Source organism: Hippoglossus stenolepis, chromosome 18 (assembly GCF_022539355.2).
Source record: "Hippoglossus stenolepis isolate QCI-W04-F060 chromosome 18, HSTE1.2, whole genome shotgun sequence".
NCBI lineage: Eukaryota > Metazoa > Chordata > Actinopteri > Pleuronectiformes > Pleuronectidae > Hippoglossus > Hippoglossus stenolepis.
This window is the reverse complement of record NC_061500.1, coordinates 9,787,038-9,810,785: the sequence shown is the minus strand read 5'-3', so window position 1 is coordinate 9,810,785 and position 23,748 is coordinate 9,787,038. Positions and strand designations below refer to the sequence as shown.

Below are 23,748 nucleotides of genomic sequence, written 5' to 3'. Positions count from 1 at the left end.
CATCCAGGCTATCTTTTATAAAGTGCTCTCCAGTCATTTAATCTTTGTCTGGCAAAGGATGAACACTTGTCAAGTCATAAGTTCTTCAGAACTGCCAAGCTCCATTTTAAATTTAAGTTGATTCTAATTTCCCGAATATGAAACCATGGAAATGAAGTCTCAAACTGTAAACACAGACTTAATCATGAGGTAGTATTGGTTTACATTGCGCAGGGTCTTAGAATGTGTTTGTGAATACGTGACAAAAGAAACAGCAGCCTTTGTTACATAAACAGGATAAGTGTGTTCCCAATGAACATTGTAGATGGATGAAAAATGAAAATAACAGCAGCGTTTTGTCGGATTTGGGCTGAAGCTAAGAGGATCAATTGAGCGAGATCTGAAAGCAACCGGAAAAGGAAGGACCAGACCTGAGAGCGAGCTAGACGTGCCATATGCCCAGAGTGTGGCCTGATCATAAAGTGTGAGGGGAGCGCGTCTGAGCAGCTCATGCCGCCACTTTACGGGCCACAAATACCACAGCTCTTTGTGAGAGGGTGACAGCACACTGACACATGGGCCCCGAAACACATGCGGCTCAGAGGGGGAAAAAAAGAAAAGTCATGTGCGAAAGGAAACTCAGGAGGTGAGTGAGGAAGAAGGAGAAAGGCCCTGTAGCAGACTTCCGTTGTCCAGGACCATACAGTGGGAGAAATTAGACCATGTCCTGGCTGCATTACTGAGACAACACTCAAGATGATTAAGTATGTGTGGAACTTGTTCCAAATTCATAGCTTTGACTGCACAGGGCACACACACTGAGGCAAGACAGAAATTTCTTCAGAAACCAGACAACTTGTAAAAAATTTAAACTTCATTCCTGGTTTTGGTTTCACTTGGTCCTGGTGCTCAGGACCACGAGAGCCTTGTTAATTTCATTTCCAGTGATTTAAAATGAGCAGATTTACAACTTGGATGAAAGGCGAACGCATTTAACTACCTGGCACAACAGAAATCAGCGACTACAACCATGAATCTGCACAACGGTGTGGGGTCCACTTCCATGAAATTGGCCCTTGTCCCAAATTCACATATTTCTGAGTGTGGCGAGAGGGGAAAGCTCGAGCGTCCATACTTCTGTTGCATCACCTGAGTGTGAGGCAGCCTGATATAGATCATGTGATATGGTTTTACCTACTGAGGGAGATATCAGGATGCTCAAAGCAGAGCCCTGTAGAGGAGAGTAGGTGGAACAAGGCAACTAAACTTACAGTCACATCATATAGAACAAATCTTTCATAAACTACTCAAATAACATGTTCCTGTTCTTATGCTAATAGATATTTATTCTAAATACCTACTTAACACCAAAATAATATAAGGCCTCCTGCTTTGGTGAAGCATTTCCAGACATGAAGTTAGAAGGTGGAGTTGAGCATCATCTCAACATGAGATCTGCTGTGCCTTTAATATGGTCTGAAAATTACAGACTTCTTTATCACGGTCATTCAAGTCAGAGGACAGCTGCCCAGGAATATAGCTGAATAATATGGAGATTAAAAAGATGTACATTTTTACGGATATTTTTGGGGGTCGGTACGAAACAAGGATGTTCCCTTAAGTCTGAAGAATATAGGCCAGGGCATCTCTGTAGGATCTATGGATGGCTGGATAGATGGACAGATAGATAATTCATTGTTGGAATATTAAGGAATATTTCAAATTAATATTCCAATTAAACGTTCAGTCCTAACCAATCTATTAACTCGATTAAATCATTTGGTTACACAATCTTTGGCTCACACAGAACTTCACTGAATGTTCCAATACAATTTAATTGCTCTGTTGATTATGTACAGACTTGATGTGTCCTCGACTTCTATGAATTCCCCTCTTGCTTCATACATCATGGTTAAATCAATTACCCACTTTATCTGTGTCCAGAACAGTCGAATTAGGAAAAAAATGGAAAATATGTTCTCTTAGTACATAGAAAATTGAAATAAATACAGTCGTAAATGTGATCCAAGTACCAGGACATTGCAGGGAATTGAAAATGAGAGCGCAGACTGAGATTAGATCCCCTCTCCTCATAAACAAGAGTTAAGTGGGACACGGCCAGGAATCAGATTTCCTTGTATTCTCTTCTCCGTCTCTTTTTCCACTTCTTTCCTCTGCCGCTAGCCAGTGTGTCTGGCCTCCCTCACCCTCCCCTGCGCTCGCTCTGCACTTTCTCCTCCCCATTCTTCAGTTTCCACAGTCCAGAAATCATTGTTTAGACTTTTTTTCATACTTCATATTTTCTCTCGTCTCTAAATCCCCGGCTTGTTTGGTTTTTTTTACCTTTGCGACATCTCAACTTTGGTTTTTCTTTACATCTCCCCAAACAAAAGTTTTAAATCAATGCACAAGCTAAGGAACAGAACTATAGCCATCACCAAACATTCTTACCTTCCAAATAACAGCTGGAGGAGGACGAGAGGCCTTTCTTAGATTTACACCCCACCAATTTCAGGCATATCTCCAACATTTTCATTTGTTTTCTTTCCCGTCCCACTTGAAAATTGTGTTGCTTGTTCGAATCAGACGTCCCCCAAACGTTTCCCCCTCTACATGTGTTCAGTAGTAGAAAAATTCAAACAGAAGAAAAAAAACGAGAAATGGAGAAACAGCACCAAGCGACAATAAATGCTGAAAAATACTATTTTTCTTTTCCTCGGATATTCCAGCTGCTGTAAATCCTTTCCTTCTCCTCGCTCCTCTCTGATCCGAAAAAGCGGGATCCACTGTCCGGCAAAGTCTACCAACTTTCTCTTCTGAGCGTCTCCATGTTTTTTTCTCCCTCTTTGGCTTTTGGGCTTTTGGTTAGCTCCGCTTTTGTAACGCACAAAAACTATCCAAAAGCGTGGGTTTGGTCCAGAAGCTTGCTCGACTTGAAGAAGTGTCAGTTGAGTGGGCAGTAGGGCAGTCTGAGCGGTGCCATTCCTCTCTCCTGTCCCCTGTTTGAGTGTATATCTGAGACACAGGGACTACTCGTGCTACAGCTGCCAACAAAGGGCCTCTTTCAGGCTCAGCCTGCTGCACTCAATGACATCAGCTGAGCCGTCCCACCTCCAGCAGCAAACACACAATGAGAGGGAGAGACGGCTAACACACACACACACACACACACACACACATTCACCAAGAAGAATACAAGCAACAGCACGAAAGAAGCCAAACTTTATGCTAAGATGTGAAATTAAATCTCCAGAGGTCTCATGTAAAACTGTGTTTGAAGTTTAGATTCAGTTTGGATGTTAAACAGTTCTCTTCGCCTCCCACTGAAGTCATGAGATGATTACAAGAAGCTCCTCCTCCAACTTTTGAACCCCCCTTCCCCCTTCTCACTGTCTTTCTAACCCCCACTCTCGGCTTCTCAGCCACGCTTCTTCCCCCCTCTCTCTGCAGTCTGAAATGTTTACAGGTTAAAGAAGCACTTCTGGAAACAGGCCTGGGTTGTTAAAGACACAGCTCAAACTCTCAATCATTGGCAGCAAAGAATAACCTCTACCAGTCTTCTCTTGACGCCACACAAGGCTCTTTTGCCACAAGTTTATAATGGTAGTGAAGTGGATATTACATTTTAAATTCTTCTGAAGACTTGTTATTGTTTTAACTCTTAGAGAAACGTGTCTGACCATGTGATTTTTAGACAGCAGCAGGGAGGAGGCCATATCTGGAGGGAACAAATAATCCTTGGCAGAAGGAAAAGTACTCTTGTGACACGTTATAACTTTTAATCGCTCACTTCTGTCTTTTCTCAGCTGTCTCCAACTATTGTGATATACAACTTATTCAGAAAATTACTCAAACCTCTAAACTAAATCTACTATAATGGAAAGTTTGAAAATGTGATAATAGGAAACGTTTTTAACCTTAAATATATCAGAGTAGGCCATCTACTAAGGGTGAAAACAACTTAATGAACACAAATACATCCTAATATAATTCAGAAGTAGAAGGGCACTCCGTAGAGCACATACCTCTACCACGCCTTATCAGTTCCCTGATAAAAATCACATTTATTATTTTCATTTGCTAGATCCAGATTTTTATTTGGAGCTGCACCAAATAGCACATTTTCATAGATACAAGTCCCTTAAATATTATAGTTTTTTCCATCAAGATCCATGTTTCATTTCCTGGGAAATCTGTGAAAAAATGGATAGATCTGTCTGGATCTGCATCAATATTATAAGGGTTCTTTCTTGGCTCATGTCCCCTCCCTCCACCAAGTTTTGTGGATTTTGTTTGTGTGTAACCTTGCTGACAATCAAACCAACCAACAAACGGACATGGGGAAAAACAACCACCTTGTCGGAGATAACATTAGTCACTCACGCAACAAATACAGCAAATGTGAATCACTTAACTCCTGAATCATTTAAAGTGTATTTTCTATTTTCCACTTATGTGATACGGGCTAAAAGGATTATCGATCGTCATTACACTCAAGACTCAAACCACAGAGGAAATGAGAGCAGCTGTAATCTACTGACTCTGTCGGGCAAATATTATTTCATCTATAGGACATATATCCTAGTTTCTGTGTACATGTTTGACTTTAGAGATAAGAGATCCGGTCAAGTGGGTGATTACACACTGGTGGGAGGGTGGCTTGATGACACCATGCAAATAGTATGAGTGGAAACCCTGTTTACGGGATGACCAGGTCACTGGAATTTCTAATCAGGGAGAAAAAACAGTGAGTAATAAAAATAAGCCTCATACAGAAAAGTATACAAAGTATGAAGGTTCTTTACAGCATTTATTTTTTGTTCTAAGACTAACGGTAAAAGCCGTGACGTGAACCCTTATTAATGTCTCGAGCTGACTGGCAGAAACTCCTGGTCCTATTGCGCAAAATACAAAAAATCTGATAATGAAAACCAAACATTTTCCTCATTCCACATATCAACCAGGCTGGAGTTAATATTAGGAACACCTCTTAGTATAACAAAACAAATCAACAGCATGACAATCTGTCCACACAATTGAATCCACTTATTTTCCAACGTTTCTACAAACTTTGAAACATTGAGATACGATTTATTGAGAGACTGCTGCATTACAGATAATCAGTTAAATTGGTAACTGAGTGTCCAGGCAGTCCACATTTTTGGGACAAGGACACGACAAGTAAAGACAATGATCCCTCAAGTCTAGGTACATCCAAAGGTTGGACCTTCACTAGACTAGACTGCACAGAGAAACTTCACCTAGTTCATCCTGACAAGTGACTCATAGAAAACATGGGACAAGGAGAAATGTGAGGAGAACAAATGGAAAAAAAGAGGAAAGGAGAGGACTTAAAAAATTCAAAGATAAGGCCACGTCTTTCCGAGCAACAAGCTGTCCTTACAAAACATGTGTGATGTGCGGCTCTTAGTGCCAAAAACCTATGAGCAAGTCTGCAAATGACGGAGCTTGTATATTTCATTATGAGCTCACATGATTTATATGTTGTCATTTGTTGAGGAACCAAATAGGAGATTGCTTAGGAATGTTTAAATATGCATGCTTGACAAATACAATGCAAATGATTTATGAATTGATTTATGAAGAAAATGTGCTCTGATTAGTCGTATCTCTCATTTGGAGAATGCGAGTCTGAAGTATTTGTGCAGCTACAACAGTGACAGTTGAAAAGGTCCTTTGGATGTGGGAGGGTGGAGTTTGGAAACGCTGCTCTCCAAATCAGAACATCTGAATGCTACGTGGAATGATGTATAAACGGGGCCAGAAAATAGAGAGCAACTCAATAACAAATTCTCCTCGAAACTTCATTACACAACAACCTTTGGCAAGCTGCTTCGTCTCTGGCTGACTGCCTCCTGAGACAAGACAACTGATTTAAAGCAATAGGTTTGGAGGACAACTTCAAAAGCACTGCACATGTTGTATGATGGATCATTTAGCCTGGACGGAGGGGGCCAGATTATTACTTAAGCCGTTTTCAGACATGAACTCCAGAAAATGTCCCAAACAATTGGGTCCGGATATTAAGCAGACTTTGTCTTTCACATATGAAAAACACCAAAACATGTTCACAACAGGAAGAATCTCTGGTGCTTTCAGGTGAGAGTTGGCGTCTTAACAGCAGAATGACACCTACGTCATCCCTTATCACCAAAAGCTCTCAAAAAGGATGGTCTTTCCAAGTTGGTATCTTCAATTTATGCCACCTTTTTTTCCATCCTGAGATATTAATATTTTTCCAGTTTGTTTCAGTTTTGAGTTAGTTGCGTGTTAGTAATGTCATCAACACACCCAATCAGTCGCTGTGAATTCTCTGGACAAAAACCTTCTCACATGGGCTCATTTGGACATTCTCCAGAGTTTTTACTAGGGGGATGGAAGTAAAAACTCCAGAAAATGTCAGGGCTCACATATTTGCGTTCTCACAAGCAGCCCCTCTGGAGAATATCTGGAGTTCAGTGCACGTCTTAAAGTAGCTATACAGCGATGACATTAATGACGTGTCGAAGGGGTAAGGTTTTGTAAATGTTTACTGATTCAAAGCTGATGCAGTCAAAACATAGATTTGAATTTGACCTGGGAAGAATCCAAACAACTCGCACTCATCAGGGACGGATCGGATATGGACCGACATGACCTGCTGGACCTCAGTTTGTCTGTTTAGTGTTCTTGTTAGCATCTATGGGCATTCTCCAACATGGCTCAGTCTCAGTTGCTCTGTAAGTAATGACCTCAGTACCCTGAACATCCAGTCACATGGCACCAGGCTCTACATCATCACTGCGGTGCTGGTATGGCAAACATTTGTGCTGTTCTCATGCACCACCCCAAACGCCAATTAAGAAGAAAAGCAGGCTTCCTCGAACTCTGAGAAAGGCCCATTAACTCACCGCAGCCTCACAGTGCTGGGGAAATGAGAGGATGAGGGGAAGAGGAGAGAGGCTGTAAAAAAAAAATAAATAAAAAAAAAACGAGAAGAGGAAAAAAGGTTGCAGATGGAGAAACATGAAGCACATTGTTTGAACGTGAGCTCATAGCAGAATCCCTCGCTCGCATTTTATAATCCAAGCCGAGTATGTTAACAGTTAGCTGACGTACATCCACCCACGGGATGATTTTTAGGCCCTTTACATCTCGTGTGCACCCCCCCCTCCTGCTTTCCTGTTTCCATTCTCCAAACCTTCAAGCAGAGACCAGGTTGTATCTCCAAACTCTCAACTGAGACAGCAACTGTGATATGATTCTAACTACACTGGAGTTATGATGTTGGCTTATATGTATATATCATATTTCTCATCCTAACTATCTATTATTATCATCTGGCATCACAATACTTGTAATACTAGTGTGCATTGAGCAAAAATGCACCTCAATACTTGATATTGTTACACGATCAACTGTTACTGACATCTGCTATGAACATTTGAACTTGTGGCAACGTAGTGAGGGCAGAAGTGGGCCGTTAACTTGAATCTGAAATTAATACTTGGTCATGTTGATGCTAAAATAATAGAGAAACTGAGGGGGTGGTGAGAGGATATTGTCGTTGAGAGTATCTGGAGACAGCTGGATTTCCTTTCAACCGCCAAATTTAAATGTCGGGGCTTACAGACACTTGGATGACACCACACAAGCAGTATGGAGGCATTTCATGTTTTGTTGTTGTGTTTTTACGTTTGAAGAAGTGGTCACCATTTACTTCAATTATATTGGATTTAGCTGCAACACTGTTTACCCCTGAAACTCCAAAAGTGCCCCTCCATCTGCATAGTGGTGAGTAGATAATGACCTCTTTGAATTTTAATTGAATACCCCTGATATAAAGTGTGGGAGTTTTTAGTCAGAGTTTGCATTTGTTTTGTTGTTGGACAGTGTAATGTAGATTGATATATTCCTTTTACTTGAATGGAACAAGCTCTTGCACAAATTTTATTTTGGAGAGATTTTGTATGGGACTGAAAAAATGTATGAATTAATAAAATTAAGTGTACTTAAATATCAGTGTATTAAGACCAGGTACTATGTGTCTAGTGTATGGATGTGTGTGTGTGTGTGTGTGCACGTGGCTGTTTATTCAGGGCTCTCTGGAGAATGCAGCCAGAGTGTCTGAGGCATGCAGACCAGCAGATGAGGTCCACAGGGAGAACAGACACTTGAGAACAAAACAGTGGCGGATCTGGTTCAAGGTTAAATGCTCTTGCATCAGCCTGTGGTGTTTACCAGCGTAGAAAAACAGTGCAACTGAACATACAGAGGTACAACTCGCAAACACGTAAAAATATTTTCTCACATGCAGAAATCAATAAATACACACAGAAAGAATAAGACAAACAACTTTTATTACGCTGATTCTTTCTGTGCTGTTTAGAAGCTATTTTCCCACTGTACGTTCAGAGAGCACAAACCTCTGCCAAGGCCCAACAGTCCCCCTTATGAAACCACATTTAAACTAGCTAGATCTTTTTATTTGGATCTGCCCAAAATTTCACACTCATAAATATCAGTCCCCTAAACATGCCTGTTTTGTTTTTACATCCTGATCAATGAATTATCCTCTGAGAAATAAACAAAAATGTTGAAAAATGTCCTTTTGTGCAATAATAAAAGAAGGGGGGGGGGGGGATCCTTGGATCCACCCCCTGATCTGGATCTGCACCAAAAATTGAATGGCCAGTTTTTGTGTAATCCTGCAAACAAACAAATGAAAACATAACCTCCTTGGTGGTAGTAAAGCTGACCCACAGGTCATTCATCAGACTGAAATCCATTTTCTATGCATTCTCTTCTATATCTCTCGAGCAAAATTCCTCTCATTTGAGTTGACCTGATAACAGTTCATTGTCAGCTCGGTTTACAAACAATCTTCAGACGGGCCCTGCAGACCTGCGAGCAAGCAGAGCTGAGACAGAGGGAGTTAAACCCAGTCGACCTATTGGAACGTATTTGGAGGAGCCATTTTAGCACGATGACGGACACAAAGTAGGGCAACACAAACCAGGTGACTGAGCAGAACCTTTGCTCAACTCTCCACACGGACGACCACTGTAAGCCCAGACCAAACTATGTAGTGCCAAAAATATGCAAACTGCAGAGGATTGAAATGTATGGATGTCAGCCCAGAGTTAAAATATCATACTTTAAGCAAACAGACAGGCAGGTCATGCACACAGCTATTCATCATTTGTCAGGGGTAAAATGCCGTGCTAATTCATCGGTGTTGAAATGGTCCGAGAAAATAAGGAGGGCAAAAGAGAGGCCAGAAAAATTTGCCGTACTCCGCAATAGCAACCTTTGTGTGTGTGTGTTTGTGTGGCGAGAGAAAGGTGTTTATCAAGTCATTGTCACAACTCTGCTTAAGTGCTCAAATTGACCCAGAGTACTGGGGGGAAAAAAGCACATCTTTTTATATTCAATTGTTTTACGAGTGTGCCGACCAAGAGAGCCAAACTCTTAAAAGGCAGAGAAGCAAGGAAAACTATGCTTGTATATGCATGAGATGGAGATTTGCAACAAAACAGACTTTGGAAGAGAGAACCAGCACAGAAGCATCTATTACTTTGAGACAACACTTTGAAGGGAAATAAACAGGGCTGAGGAAAGGCTGTAAGTGTGTCTGAGATGTTATCTATAGATGCCTGGAGAAAGACCCCGTTTGTCTGCGTGCCCATTAGGGTAAAAACAGAAACAGACAGAGGAGCGACTCTGGCTATGAGGTTTTTCAGGCTGCAGCAGTGGAGCTGCTTCGGCTCTTCTTTGTGTCTAAGTGGATCCAGATGCAGCGAGCTAAGCAGGCACCCTCTTATAGCTCTATGAGGATGAGCTTAACACAACACAGAGGGACAGCACAGCATACCAGTACTGTATGGACTGGAGTGAGGAGTGAAAAAAAACAAACCAGACGATAACGTAACGGGCCAGACGATGCCTATAGGACAGGATTTGGTTTATTACTGCTCAGTGGAAATAAACTATACGTAGAAAAAGCGAGAATTCTCAGTGTAAGACAAAAGACAGAGCTGGCATCCAAGGTAGCAGGTTGTCTGCAGGGAAAGCAACAGCTGTGTCTGGAGCTGCCTGCTCGGACATGGAGCAAGGAACAAGGGGGGTGTTATTTTCCTGTGCTTGTGTGTGAGTGTGTGTGAGAGTGTGTGCATGTGGACCCAGGTGGCGAAGGGCTCCCATGCTGCATTCCTAAGCCAACTTGGAGGTTCTCGCCATGCATGTACGTATCGTTTGTGCTGTATATTTATGTGTGTGTACAATAACGGGTTAGCAAGCAAAGTGAAGAAGAAGAGGGTAACGCTCGTGGCCTCTCACTGTGGGGGACTTGAGATTTGACAATTAAGACGAAACATAACAAAAATCTGCCCCAGGACTGGAAAGAATAAAGTAAAAAGTATGCCCCCAAAGTGAATATTAAAACAAGTCGCTGACATTTTGAGTGATGCATCCCCAGAGCTTTGAAAAGGGGAAATCACAAGTCAGGATTTCATAATGTATAAAGTTGCAGATGCTGAAATGAATCAAGTAACAGAATCAATGGTCAGTGACTCAACAGGATTGTTTGTCTCTAATCCAACGTGATTACACTTTCAATTGTTCTGTGAAAAACAATGTATGTGCTTTGGTTTGAGCCTTTGTGGGGTTTTTCATCTTTTGTTTAGAGTTGAGATTTTTTCCCCCCTTAAAATCAACTTCATTAGCTGATCATTTCTCAATTTTAGAAGTTTGAAGCTTTTGGTCTAAGCTTTAGAGACAGAACATTATGCAGCTTGAAAGCAAAAACATATGTACTGTGCTTTATTCTACTGCTGATGCACTTAAACTCCCTGGTGTTAATGTTTTGTTTGCCGTTTCAAACTGTGACATTTTTGAGTGCTCCCTTATTGTCTGCTGATTTTCATTAATTTAGCCTGTTGCTGGTTTCTGCTATTGTTTTCCATGTGCAATAAAATCCACTTAATAAAAGCGTAGAATGAGAGCAAGACAAAGAAATGGAGAGACAATGCAAACTAAAAAAGGGACAAAAGGAGGAAGGGTAGAAAAGAAAAAGAAGGAAAGAAAGAAAGGAGGTAGAGAGGGAGGGGGATTGCACCAGTTATTTGAGAGAGGAATGCACAAGAGGTCACATTCTTCACTCCACTGCTGTGGCTTGCCCTGTGTTCAACTCTCTCTCTCTTTTTCTTTGGAGCAAAATAGGCGATATTTCTCAATACACCTCTGGTGCACAAGATCACATACGAACGTGATTCACTACACGAAGCCATAGGCCAGGAATCCATTAAGGATAATAGTCATAATGATCCTATAACACGACACAACAACAGGCCTTTATCACGCACAGCATTTCCACATGTAACAGTAGAAAGAGTGCGAGTGTAGATAAAATTAGCACTAACTGAATCACATGTAGCAGCTTCTTTCCTGGTACTTTACATGCTGGCTCGCTGCGATGACTTAGTGTGACACAAACAAAACAGAGCCATTGTTCATGCTTCTACTTACATAGGCCTCTCTTAATAGGACGAGTTTAAAATGTCTGTTTACAGCTCATCACTGTTACTGCCATTTGAAAAAGGACACTGTGTTTGTGTATTTTAATCTTCAATCAATCTAACTTTTCACAATGTATAGCACAAAGACAATTGACAAAAACACTGGTAATGTTTAATTGCATGAGACAGGGTGAGCTTGCTCAATACCACATGCCTGACACCATAATAATTGTGCCCCGTCAGTGTAAACTCCTCCTCTGACGACAGGACTTCAGAATCGATTACTCATTCATCTCATTTCATTCTACTTCCAAACACCAATTTTCTTCAAATTCCTTACAACAAAGGACAAGAAAATGTGGGGGTCATGATTTCATTTTTGAAGAACTACATTAATTTCACAATTAGGACTTCTTCTTCTTCTTTCAGATCTGAACATGATCAAATACTGTACGTACGTTTGTCATCCCTTTTCATACTTAATGCACCAGCACATGACTGCGTTTAGGTCCTTGTGGCCCTCATGAGAAGAGAGAACTCGCGACTACCTTGACAACCTTGATTTATAAACACAGCTGTTTTGGCTAGTCATCAGCCACTGTGGTAATAAAGCAGGCTCCTTTTCCAGGTGGTTAAGACTTGATGAGAGGGGGAGACACTTACTAATCAGCGAGGTGTCATCCGGCAAGGACAAATGTGCCTCACACACAAAACACACTTGCTTTCTGACGCATTATTAAGATATCAGCACTAAATCTTTAAAGGTTCACCTGTCAAAATGGAACCACAAAAGACAACAGAGCCACGGTCAAAGTTAAGTAGGAAGCAAACAAGATAGTTGAGTTACACAGGGGAGAGTGTGAGTGAGTGTGTGTGTGTGTCTACCCACTAGTTTGGACACATGACCAGAGATGGTGAGGGACAAGCCACCAGGGGCCTAACAGCTGGGCTGAATGAGTATTACAAGGAGGCGCCTGCTGCTGAGTGGGTATGTGCGTGGGTGTACACACACACACACACACACACACACACCCCCTCCCATCTTCAGGACCCACAGGGATCATGGGAGGAGATTTGGTGTCTAGACTGTATAGATTCCTCGAGTTCCAGCCAAGAAAGAGCCAGTTACAGACTAAAAGAGAAATTGATTCACTTCCTGCATACATGACGAATGCAGCAGAGCACGCACGCACACACACACACACACACACACACACACACACACACACACACACACACACACACACACACACACACACACACACACACACACACACACACACACACACACGCACACAAAAGTGAATGTACCTTAGCAACCATCAAATTAAAGCCTTGAGTGGATCAAGAAACCTGCCAGTTTAATGAGCAAGATGTTAACATCCAATGGTCCTATCTTTATTACCAATCTGGCTTTAATTCATATATATATGCATGAAAATGAATGCAGATGTTCAGATCACGACATTGTATCAAGATCCAGACATCATACGGATTTAGCCAGTTGGATACAGAAACATTGAGGTGAAGTGTTGCGCATCGATTTGTCTTCATGTCCTCCAAAGACATGAAAAGTCAATAAAGTTTTAATAATTTGTCCAGAATGATTGTGACTGCCTGTTTGTCGTCAGTATATTGTGTTTTTGCATTTTCTGCTCTGTGCATGCTGCTCCAGAACCTGTTGGCCCCAAATAGAAAGCAGCAGATAAAGACAATGAATGTGTCGGGTGCCATCTTCCTTTATCCCCACATTATAACGTGCCTTGAACATACTTGAAGCTCCGCCAGGGTAGCCTGCAGGCATCCACCAGAGAGAAATTGTGGGGTGAAGCCTATGAGTAAGAGGAAAAGCCCTCTTGTGCCCATACTGAGACCTGTCCAAGCAAGAAGCGACCTGTCAGAGGTTTCTAAGTTTGCTGCAATCCAACTCGTCTGACTGATGACCACAGGTTGACACTGCCCTCTTTTTGTAGTCTATCAGTAAAAGTAGTTAAAATTTGAGGCAACGAAGATAATCAGTTGCCAATCACATGCCAAAGCCGCCATCTGCTTAACTCTTACACTGTTTCCAGCTGTCACGGTTTTCTTGTAGTACGGTTGTTATAGGGGGTTTTACAGATAATAGCTTAAGCTTCATACAAAGGCATATTTTCATGAACAAAATGACCGAATAAACTGTGCAATCTACGTTCTTTAAGATCTAGAGTGACGTAATGCGTCAGAGTTCAGAAACTTGCTGTATGGTTTGCATTAGACGTTATATTACTGAAACTTGCCAGGAATGTGTTTGCTTTGGCTGTGTTATAGTCTCATTGTGTTAGAATGCAGCACTTGCAAGTCAAATTTCCATTTGGTCAGACACCAGTGATATAATATGAAACCATGATCAGAGCCTGTGATGGTGTCTTCCTTAAAACAAGAGAAGTGTGGCAAAAGATGAGGCTTATCTGGGTTATATGTTAGTAAGTCTGACGTTTGCCCTGTGGTACGCAATTCTTAATGCATAAGGAATTCCAACATGGCAGCGAACTTATTCCAAAGAAAGGGACTCACCAGTGCATAAACATCCCAAAATATTCCTCACTTCCCACCATGTGTTCCACTCACACAGGCCCGTTAGTCTTATTCTAGCTGAAATAATTATTCCATACAAAGAGACTTAATAAGAAAACATAACATTTACCAAAGTATTCTTAACATTGTGTCACAGCTGCAGTGTACCACACACATTTTCAGTAAGCATTAATAAATGTAGCCACCAGGGGGCAATTTTTCCCCTTTATTCAATCAAAATGTGGACACTTCAAATACTATAAATCAGTTGTTGATGTGAGCCTTAAAAAAGTAGATCATCTTTCCTTCAAACCCTATAACCCACAAATCCCACTTAGCTTTTCTAGTTCCTCATTTCCTTCTCAGTGGAATGGCAAAAAAAAATTCTTTCATGAAGCAGTTCTGCAAAGCAATTCCACTTCCTATAGCATTTCAGTGACATATTGTTGTTCAATATAATGAACCCAAAAAAATCTGAGTGGAAAGAGAGAAGCATACATTTGTTAAAAGTATAAGATTTTGCTTCAATTAGAGAAATAACAAAGATCAGTGATTTAATATTCAGGTAAAGTACAGTTTATCCTAACCTCCCATTCGAGATACACCATTTAGAATATAATTTTTATTTATTTTATTTATTTATTTATAGACTTCCATATATAAAATTATGTGGCAGAGATAATATGTAGAAGAAAGGTTGCAAGCATACAAATATAGTAATGATAGATGGTCAGTTTCAGCAGATAACCGCCAAGAGTCAGAAATAATCCAATATGCATTGTTGTAACTACAAGTTAACATACACAAGTCAAAATTAGACTAGAAAGAAATGTTCAACTACCTTCAACTGTTGGGTTCAGACTTGGTTTTAAACATGCCTTGTAACCTACTGCAGTTCATAATCCAATACTTAATCCATCAAATAGCAAGTTGGTGAATTTAAGAGCATACTACATTATCTGAATGCAATGTTTCCGTAAATTCACTCCCCTGCTCAGTCCTTGCAATGTGTGCTAGCTAGCCATTGAGATCATACCTCCCCACTGTACAGTACAGAGGTGCCAAGAACAGAGACAGGTCTTTGCTTGCCCTCCGCTGCCTCTTGTCTCTCTCGCAGGCAGCTGCATGCAGAGGTCTGAACCTGCCTGCGGAGAAGCTGCATGGCGCTTGCTGGCTGACTCTTAACTAGTTGGGGCTCAACGGGAAGAAATAAAAACACAAAGACGTCAAATCATGTGTTGATATTGCCCTCCTCTTGCACATCCCCTCTCATGGTCTAACCTGCTCATCGCAGGAGGAAAGGGGCAGAGAGGGAAAACAAATAGGCCCCGTGTCACTGACCCTTTGCCAAATTCGATCCACTTACTGGCAAAAGGTTTCATTCTGTTTTTCTGACCTTCCCTGTCCTGTCCCCCTGTGTTATGCAAGACGTTAAAGAGTCAGTGGAAAGTATTCCTGCCGTGGCAATCACAGCCATACAGACACATTTGGTAAACTTATCAGTTTAGCTGGATGCATGGCATGCATCTGCTACAGCTTTATCTCTCAACTGTTAAAAAAAAAAAAAAATTATCAAAAAATGGTTCCGCATTTATGACACTAGAGGAAGAATCTAGATTTTAGTTTTCATTGTGATAGCCTCCAACTTAATATTAATTACTTTATCAATTATAGTTCAAGCAAAAGTTTATGGGCATAGTTGCATAAGAAACTTCTATTATTTCTAGTCAGATTTATGTTAGAGAACAAATCATGCATTTACCATGGTTATATTGTGTGTGTTGTGCTATTCTGGGCCATAAATTAAAAGAGCATTACAAAAGGTATTTTCATAAGCCAGAACTAGTAAATAACAAACCACTGACGATAAAAGGTGAAGTACATAATGAGTTCACTTCTGCTTTCTGAAGGTTATGTTTGAGGCTTCAAACGTCTGCTTTCTGTGCACTGCCATGCTATAAAAATGTCATGAAATATGGATTGAGAAGAAACAAAGAGTTCTAGCCAGGTAACAGACACACTGCTTTATATGGTCATGGACTAGAAGATACACGAAGCCTGGAAGAAACATCACCAGGTACGACATCTATGTTTTGTAGAGCCCAATGAGGTGCCAGCAGCATGCCAGCCTGGCCCTGAGGCAAATGAGGCTCTGAGGATACTATGACTGAAATCATTCACATATTTACTATCAATTTCAGATTTGTTTTTGTCTGGGAGCCGTCTGAACTTTTGCCTTTTTATTTTTCTCAATTAAAAAATAGCAAACCAAAATACCAAACGGTCATTTCCAATGAGCCTGAAGGATTTGTGAGGGAGAAGTGATCTACACATTCACTTTATATTCTCTACACAGACAATGGTGAATGATTTTTGACACAGCCTGTAAATTCATTGCCAAGTGCAGAATATCATATAGCCCTCTGTGGTACCACACAACTCAGCATCGTGTGCAAAAAAAATGAGGAAACACTGTTGAGTTCCACCACACGCACTGCAGAAGATGCTTTACTACATAGATGTACATGTGTTATTTAATGAATGTTTCCAAATTGTTCTCCAACTGCTCTTCAATCCAGTCAGGGTTAGTGAGGATCAAGGGTAAGAACTGGGAACGATTGAATCTATCTATGGTTTAAGATGTCTCTGATCGCTCTGTGTGCAAATCATCAGCTATACTGGCCACATGGTTCACAGCCATCCTGGTATATAGTAACCCTTCATCATAATGGAACAGTCTCAGAAGAACTCTTTTTAAATTGATTTTGACAGTTGCCTCATATGATGATGGATCTTAGCAATAATATTCTAATGAGGTGTTGTGGGCTCAAATGGTTGAGTCCCAGTTGCAGCTGTTTATTTCTATGTGACAAAAAGATGGAGAGAATCGCTACCCAGAGGATTAATAATCCAAGTTAATATGCAATCATAAATATCAACCAGTAAAGAAAAAAGGTACATGTAACTGGAGGAACTCACTTTGTCTTGGTGCTAGTCAGTTCAACATATTTTTTAAATGCTACAGTGAATGTACCAGTAAAGGCCACGACTAAGGAATTTGAATGAACTCACTGTTGCGTCACATTGAGAGTAACTCAGTTGTTTACTGTGTCCGAACCAATACAACACCGTAGTGGTTACAGTTTATCGCGCATTATATGCTTGATTAAAGGCGGCCTTGTAAAAACACAGTAGGTCATGAGTTGTTGTGTAGTATTTCCCAAGAATTCAAACACTTTGAATTGGTCAAGTGACAACCGATCACAACAAATACCAAGCAAGTGACCTGTCAAAGACACAGATTCATCAAACCATATTAAGCGTTACCATGTGTCAAGTCTGATAGCGACTGTTGAAAAACACGATTGCATATTTTAAAGTGAACACTTTCTCTTCCCCATGTTACGCAACCGCAAATCTGTTGTTCAGCCAGCAAGCTGCATACAAGATGATGCAACTACAGTTGTGTTGATATACTGTGTGTACATGCTTACAATTTATATGTATGCATGGCAACATCTTCCACATACAGGTTTCTTGTTCTTTCTCAACTTTCATCACTTCACTGTCAGACGGGTGCTCATGTTAACTTTGTTGTTGAACTTGTTGAAAAGCAAAGTGACAGACAGACTACAGGAAGCCAGAATGTGTGTGATTCTAGGCTTCTGGCTGCACATACCTGTACAACCGATCAAATTGTTTACAGTGTGGCAGTGTTTTAAAAATGCTATCAATGATAAGCAACCATTTTGCTCTTACCGTGCACAGTAAAAACATTACAGGGCTGAGTCCCATGACGTGATGATTCTCTCTTCCCACCCTTAATAAAGGCCGGCAGACTGGGTCTCCTCTGGTCCCCTACAAACTTCCCCGGCTGCTGCCCCATAAGGGCAGAGTGCCAGGCCGCAGCCGGGACTCTCCAAGCTGGACTCGGTTGCTCACCGTCCAGAAGTTGGCCCCCCAGGCAGGGAGGGGAGCCCCTTTCCCTGACTCAGTCTGTCTTCTCCTGTAGTGTGGGTGATGCGGGTCACCTATGCAGATCCCTATTACTCCAGTATGTCTCTGTTTATCATGCATTAATGGAGCCCGACTGCTTCATGGGTCAGACGAAGACTTTTCATGGGAATCTAGAAGGAAAAAAACACAATGTCAGTTCAGCAAGGATTTCATTAAGAACGGTGTGATATTTTCAAATTGAAAAAATGCTTTACAAAGTTATTCTGACTTCCATTTAACCTGTAAACAACACTCACAATGAATTTGAGGTGAATTAAACATGTGCATGATGAAATAAGCAATTAATCCAAGCAATTAGTCGCATAGGTTTCTGTGCAAAATAACTTGTATCATGCTTAACCTGCAGAAAGTATAGATTTTTTAAAATGTCCTACTTCAATGTGGTCAGTAGAGCTGTTTTAAACCCCACTACCAGAAGCATCTTCCCATTTAGTTGGATGGGAAAGTGGTCTTTTGGACACCACTGTCAATAAATGTGCATCCTTCTGCATAAAACCCCCCACTCCCCTCTAGTATTTAAGATGCAACTGAATTTCATCTTTATAATGCATATCAACCTCTTTATGTGACAAGCTAACGTTGGTGACCCTTAAGAGTGATGCAGGTCACACTGGTATCAAGAAGACGTTGATTTGCACCCAAGACAAAGTGCTAGATGCAGAGAATGGAGGAAAAGAAGGTCAGTGAAAGGCAGCCGAGCGTTAACTATTGTTAGCCTTGACCCTATTGTCCCTGGGCAACTTACTTTAATACAAAAGCAATGTCAGAAAACATTAAATCAGGAGCAGTAAGCACTGAAGTGAACAAAACAGCCTTATTGACCACTTATTATAAACTTTTGAAAGCTGGTTACAAACTTCAGGAGAAGAGAAAAGCGTGAGCAGAAACTTACACGTCCAGACAAACATGTATGTTGCTGGTTAGCTGGCGACCTCAAGCTAGTATTGAAGGTAGCCATGGAGGCTAACTCACGTTAGCAGCGCCGGAGCCTTAAATGCCCACCGAGCAGTCAACAGTTGGCTCCGGCTGCGGAACACGCTGGGTTTTTAAAAAGTCACGACAAGTGCACTTTAGTGTCTCACAGGAACAGTTCCAACCCCCGCGGGCTGACACGTTTTGCAGCGGGGTTTCTCCGGAGCCTCGCGAGCGAGTTAGTTCCAGACTTCCGTGTCCTCTCTCCTCGTCTTGCGGAGCTTCTTCCCCTGTGGTACCCGGACTGAAGGCACTTCAATCAGGGAGGCGAAGGGAGATCGGGGGAACTCATCCGGCGACACAGCGACGTCCCTTCCCGCGGCTCCTTCCCTCTGGTGACGGTCGCCGAGCTCTTCGTTGCCGAGCCCTCGGTCCGCGGACTCACTCATTGCCCCCGCGTGAAAGTGTGAGTAACAAACTTTGGCCGAGTCGTGTCTGTGTGGCTGAGGCCGCCATACTTCATATGCAAGGTGGTTTACAGAAATATGTGGGTGGGGCGACGCGTGACGTCACCTGCGTGCGTGGGCTAGCAGCAGTGCACGAGACGCGTCTCCAGGTTTTATTATGCTGAGGGGGTCAGAGGTCACAGGGGAAGGTGCGCTGGGCATATTATGTTTCTGATACGCTTTTTGAAATAGAAAACTTTACTCACTGTTACATTACAGTTGTTTTTTACTCTTAGCCGTTTAATCTACAAGTTAAAATCACATTTTAAAGAATTAAAAGCTAATTATTTAAATGTTGCTGTATTAATGACAGTGTAAAGTTCATGAAATAAAGTTTTCACTGATTTATTTATATTACGACCAATAGAAAATATATAAGTTGATTATGTTTTACCCTTTGAGGGTCACAGGGGAGGAGACAATCCCAGCTGGCATTGGGTGACAGGTGGGGGTACAACCATTCACACTCACATGCACACAATTTAGAGTGTTTTTGTATTTTGTAAATAAGTGTATTTTTATGCACCGGAGATCCTATTCTATTTGTACTAGTTTTTACTGTATTTCATTTTATATTTTACATCCACAGATATATGTTGTTTTTTATGAGGGGGTTATGTGTTTTGCTTCTTTTCTTGTTATGTGTTATGCTAGGATTGTTGTGGAGGATGCTGTCGAGTACCCGGAGCAAACCCAAGCAGACACAGGGACAACATGCAAACTTGGCTGACCTCCCCCCAGGCCTCAACCCAGCTGGGATCCAACTTGGAACCTGTGAGGTGACAGTGCTAACCACTTAACCACCATGCTGTATGTTAACATTTTGAAGGTGCACATAAATTCATCCTTCTTCATTAGTGCTGATGGGTAAAGTCGGCATAAAATGCATGATCCCTTGTGAAAATGTTGTTATCCTATTATGCTTTATCTTTCTGTTTCTTCATTAAGACAGACCAACTGAGACGAACTGAAAATTATAGAACATTTATTGCATACAACTGTTTTTTTTGTACAATCTCAAACATTATCAAAAGTGTTCCACTATTTCTGTGTGATTTTTGAATGTTGCAGTATTTTTCAAGTTACTCATCTATTTCAATAGCAGTCAAACAACAGTCAGCAGTTTCTTTTCATAAAATAACTTTTTAACTGTCCATCAGGCTGTCACGATACTGAGGATTCTGTGAAAAATGACCAGTCTTCAGGTGGGTGGTCGGTCCTTGATGTATAGATGCTTGATGTGGTCTTGATCTTGTGTCAAGATCCCAGTTAGTTCTCTAACCTTCCTGTTCCAACAGCTTCTGTTGTGTCAACATTACAATCACCTCCATCACTTCTGGTTTCAAGATGTCCTTGACCTGCAGAGAGCATCAAGTGGAGAATTGTAGATCAGCTGCACTGAGAAAAAATTGTCACTACAAAATCTTGTGTTATTCTGCTGGACAATTTTTACATAACTAAGGTTTTATCTACAAAGTTTAGAAGAAAACTCCTCATTTGTGAATGCATTATTCCCCCTTTCCCCATCTTAGCATTGAAAGTAAACAACAACATGGTAATAGCAGATGAGCTGATGTTATATCACATAAGTGGAACAATTATGAGCAGCATCACTGTTCAGTGATCAGTTCTCCAACCAAAAGAGCAATGAAATCCACCATGTTTGTTGCACTGTTAGAACAACAGAGTGAATTGTTTTCCAAGTAATGCCCAGGAACTGTGGCTTTCCAATATGGCCACTAGATGGCAAAATACATCACAGAAAAGTCAACTGTTTTATTGCAATATCTTTCCATTGCCATTATATTACATTTGTAAGGCAGAGGCTGTAATTCAAGACCAATTATATAAGGTTACAAACTGAATTTACTGACTGTCACTACAGGGCCTCCTACCTGGTTTTGAAGTGAAGATTCATAGCAGTAGAGAACACTGGTGTCAAACAATAGGACCTTGTGTGCAGCCAACGCTAACAGGCAGTTCCTCAACCGTGAAATCACTTCTCGATCCGACAGGCTCACGGGCTGGAAGGACAGAGGAAGGAGATGCACAAAAAATACAATCAAAATGGACAGAAAAATACACATAAAGATACTCTGGTTTGAAATTTTTACAAACCAAGTGTTGCATCTTTGCACAGGTACATTTCTCCATACTCCATACTGCTCTTTGTGCATCTTTCACCCACCTCCAAACTGGTGTAGAAGCCCCCAGCCTCCTCCTCCTGGTTTTCTGGTGTTGGATACAACCACACATAACCGTTATTCCCGAGAATAACGGATGCGCCACACGGCAGGTTGTGGAAATGTGACTTCTGCCTCTTGATCAGAGAAGGAGAAAGCTGTACCACCACCCCTTGACCCAACTAAGTGAGAAAATAGAAGCAGGATATTAGCAAAGACATTTCTCAGACTAAATTATTATTACTTTGTTGTATACGCATACATCATTGTGTACATTGGCATCACTTACTTTTCCGTACTTTAAACTACGGGTGTGAAGTGATAAAGCTCCGTCTGCGAAGACAGACTGCACCTCCGCCTAACAGCACAAGATAAAAAGAAACAAAGTCATTATGGATAAAAAACATTGGGTGATGAATGAACGAATTTAAGATCATAATAAATTATTAGTTACACTGATGAGATCGCCCTCCTGAAGGTATTCTCTCATGGTGAGCTCATCTTCTGCTGATCTTCTCCTCTAAAAGAGAAAATCTAATTAATTATGTGAGCAATAAATGAAAGTTTGGCCCAATTCCCTTTTCCTCCAGGATAATACAGCTAAAAGTGTAATAATCAGACCACTTTTCCAAATGAATCACTATTTATAGCATCTCACCAGCTCTCCTCCAGGCAGATTGACAGAGGACAACAAGAGGACAGAGTCCAGCCGAGAGTTGGTCTCCACCTTCCAGCGTTTCTGTTGTACCTAGACATATTACCAAAAACAATTGAAGTCTAATTGACCAAAATGACATGTCGGAAATGTCACACAACACATAGGAGAAAAGACAAAGAGAAATTGGATTACCTCTGTAATTCTCCCAACCACCACGTCTCCAACCTCACCGTTGAACCTGCGATTCAATAAAATACAAGACAAAAACAATTACTTATATTGTGCAAAAGCAGCCATAATAAGGAACCAGTTAAATTGCAAACTTGTCATTAAATCACTTACCTGGTCTTGAGAGGTCTGACACAGATCAGCTTGTCAACTCTCTGCACCTCTCCAGCGACTGAAGCCGTCAGCTTGTCTTCATCAACATAGGTACCATGACCCCTGGGGATAAATGGCATGCAGCAATGTTAATATTGAAATTTAGCCAAGCAAATGTGTGATAAATCAAAATCTGGGTTAACAATGGCCTCCAGATAGTGATCATAGACAACATAGAGACAATTATAAATGATTAAATTGTAATATTATCAATGTTAAGTGTCCGTATAACAATTTATAATACAAGATATTGCAGTCTGAAAGTAGCTGATTGAACCCACTCATTGTTGATGGCAGACCAGACAGACTGAGCATATGTTCTATATCTTTAATAAACTGGTCACTGACTGGACCTGCATAACTATGAATGGAGTACATTCGGTTTTAAACGTGTAAAGGTGGAGCAGCCTGTAGGGTTTGACTTTTTACTATTAATGTTATTATTAGCTGTCAGGCTTATACTAGCTATTTTTTAAATAGACAAGTATGATACCAACACCAGAACCAAATAGCATCAAGCTATTCACTTTGATTCCCCTCCATGTCAACATCGTGTCGGAACCACAGACACCGGAACATCCCCGGTGCACTCTCCGGTACGTACCTCATGAAACCGGTGTCTGACGTGATCACATCGCCGGGAACCACCAGGTCCTTTCGGTCGAAAGTGGAAAGTGACACTGGTTTTCGAATATCTGGTAATCTCATGTCTGCCGCCATGCTGCTTACTTTGGTTCCTTTTCTTCTTCTTCTTCTTCTTCTTCTTCCTCCCCCTCTCTGACTAATGCCCAACAAGTATACGCGCTCTACTGCCACCTATGGATACATAAGATTAGTGCCAAGCATTTGCTGCATTTTAGTTTTTTACAAAGTGGATGAATGCATGTTCTAACATCTCCTTCTTACAATGCTCACACAAACATGTTGGATTCCTCATCATTGTCCTGTACTAGTCTAGTTCTCATACCCATGGCCTCCTCTGTACCTGCATCCTTAATGCTAGAGGATGAAGGAACAATTCGACAAAGTTTCTGCTATGTAGC

The 23,748-nt window shown here is 41.2% G+C and overlaps 2 protein-coding genes across 6 annotated transcripts in view; both read right to left on the bottom strand.

The window, feature by feature from the left end:
- The window catches only part of abl1 (c-abl oncogene 1, non-receptor tyrosine kinase), a 32,713-nt gene extending 13,158 nt beyond the window's left edge, over positions 1 to 19,555 (bottom strand). For 2 of the 5 annotated variants that reach the window (XM_035183937.2, XM_035183941.2), the window contains exons 1-2: positions 18,958 to 19,555; positions 17,808 to 18,175 (exon numbers count right to left, since the gene is read on the bottom strand). In XM_035183937.2, the coding sequence (XP_035039828.1) occupies positions 17,808 to 17,934 (127 nt within the window). In that variant the 5' untranslated portion in view covers positions 17,935 to 18,175; positions 18,958 to 19,555. Of the gene's footprint in view, positions 1 to 2,430; positions 3,302 to 17,807; positions 18,176 to 18,957 lie in introns of those variants that run through there. The other 3 variants (XM_035183938.2, XM_035183940.2, XM_035183939.2) reach the window with 3 other exon arrangements.
- Positions 19,556 to 20,760: 1,205 nt separating this feature from the next.
- Positions 20,761 to 23,425, bottom strand: exosc2 (exosome component 2). The gene is made up of 8 exons (XM_035185191.1): positions 23,310 to 23,425; positions 22,667 to 22,768; positions 22,517 to 22,562; positions 22,325 to 22,414; positions 21,956 to 22,024; positions 21,672 to 21,848; positions 21,379 to 21,507; positions 20,761 to 20,841 (listed from the first exon to the last, which is right to left on the bottom strand). Exons 1-8 carry the CDS (start codon positions 23,423 to 23,425, stop codon positions 20,761 to 20,763), a joined length of 810 nt encoding a protein of 269 aa, XP_035041082.1.
- Between the last annotated feature and the right edge of the window lie 323 nt (positions 23,426 to 23,748).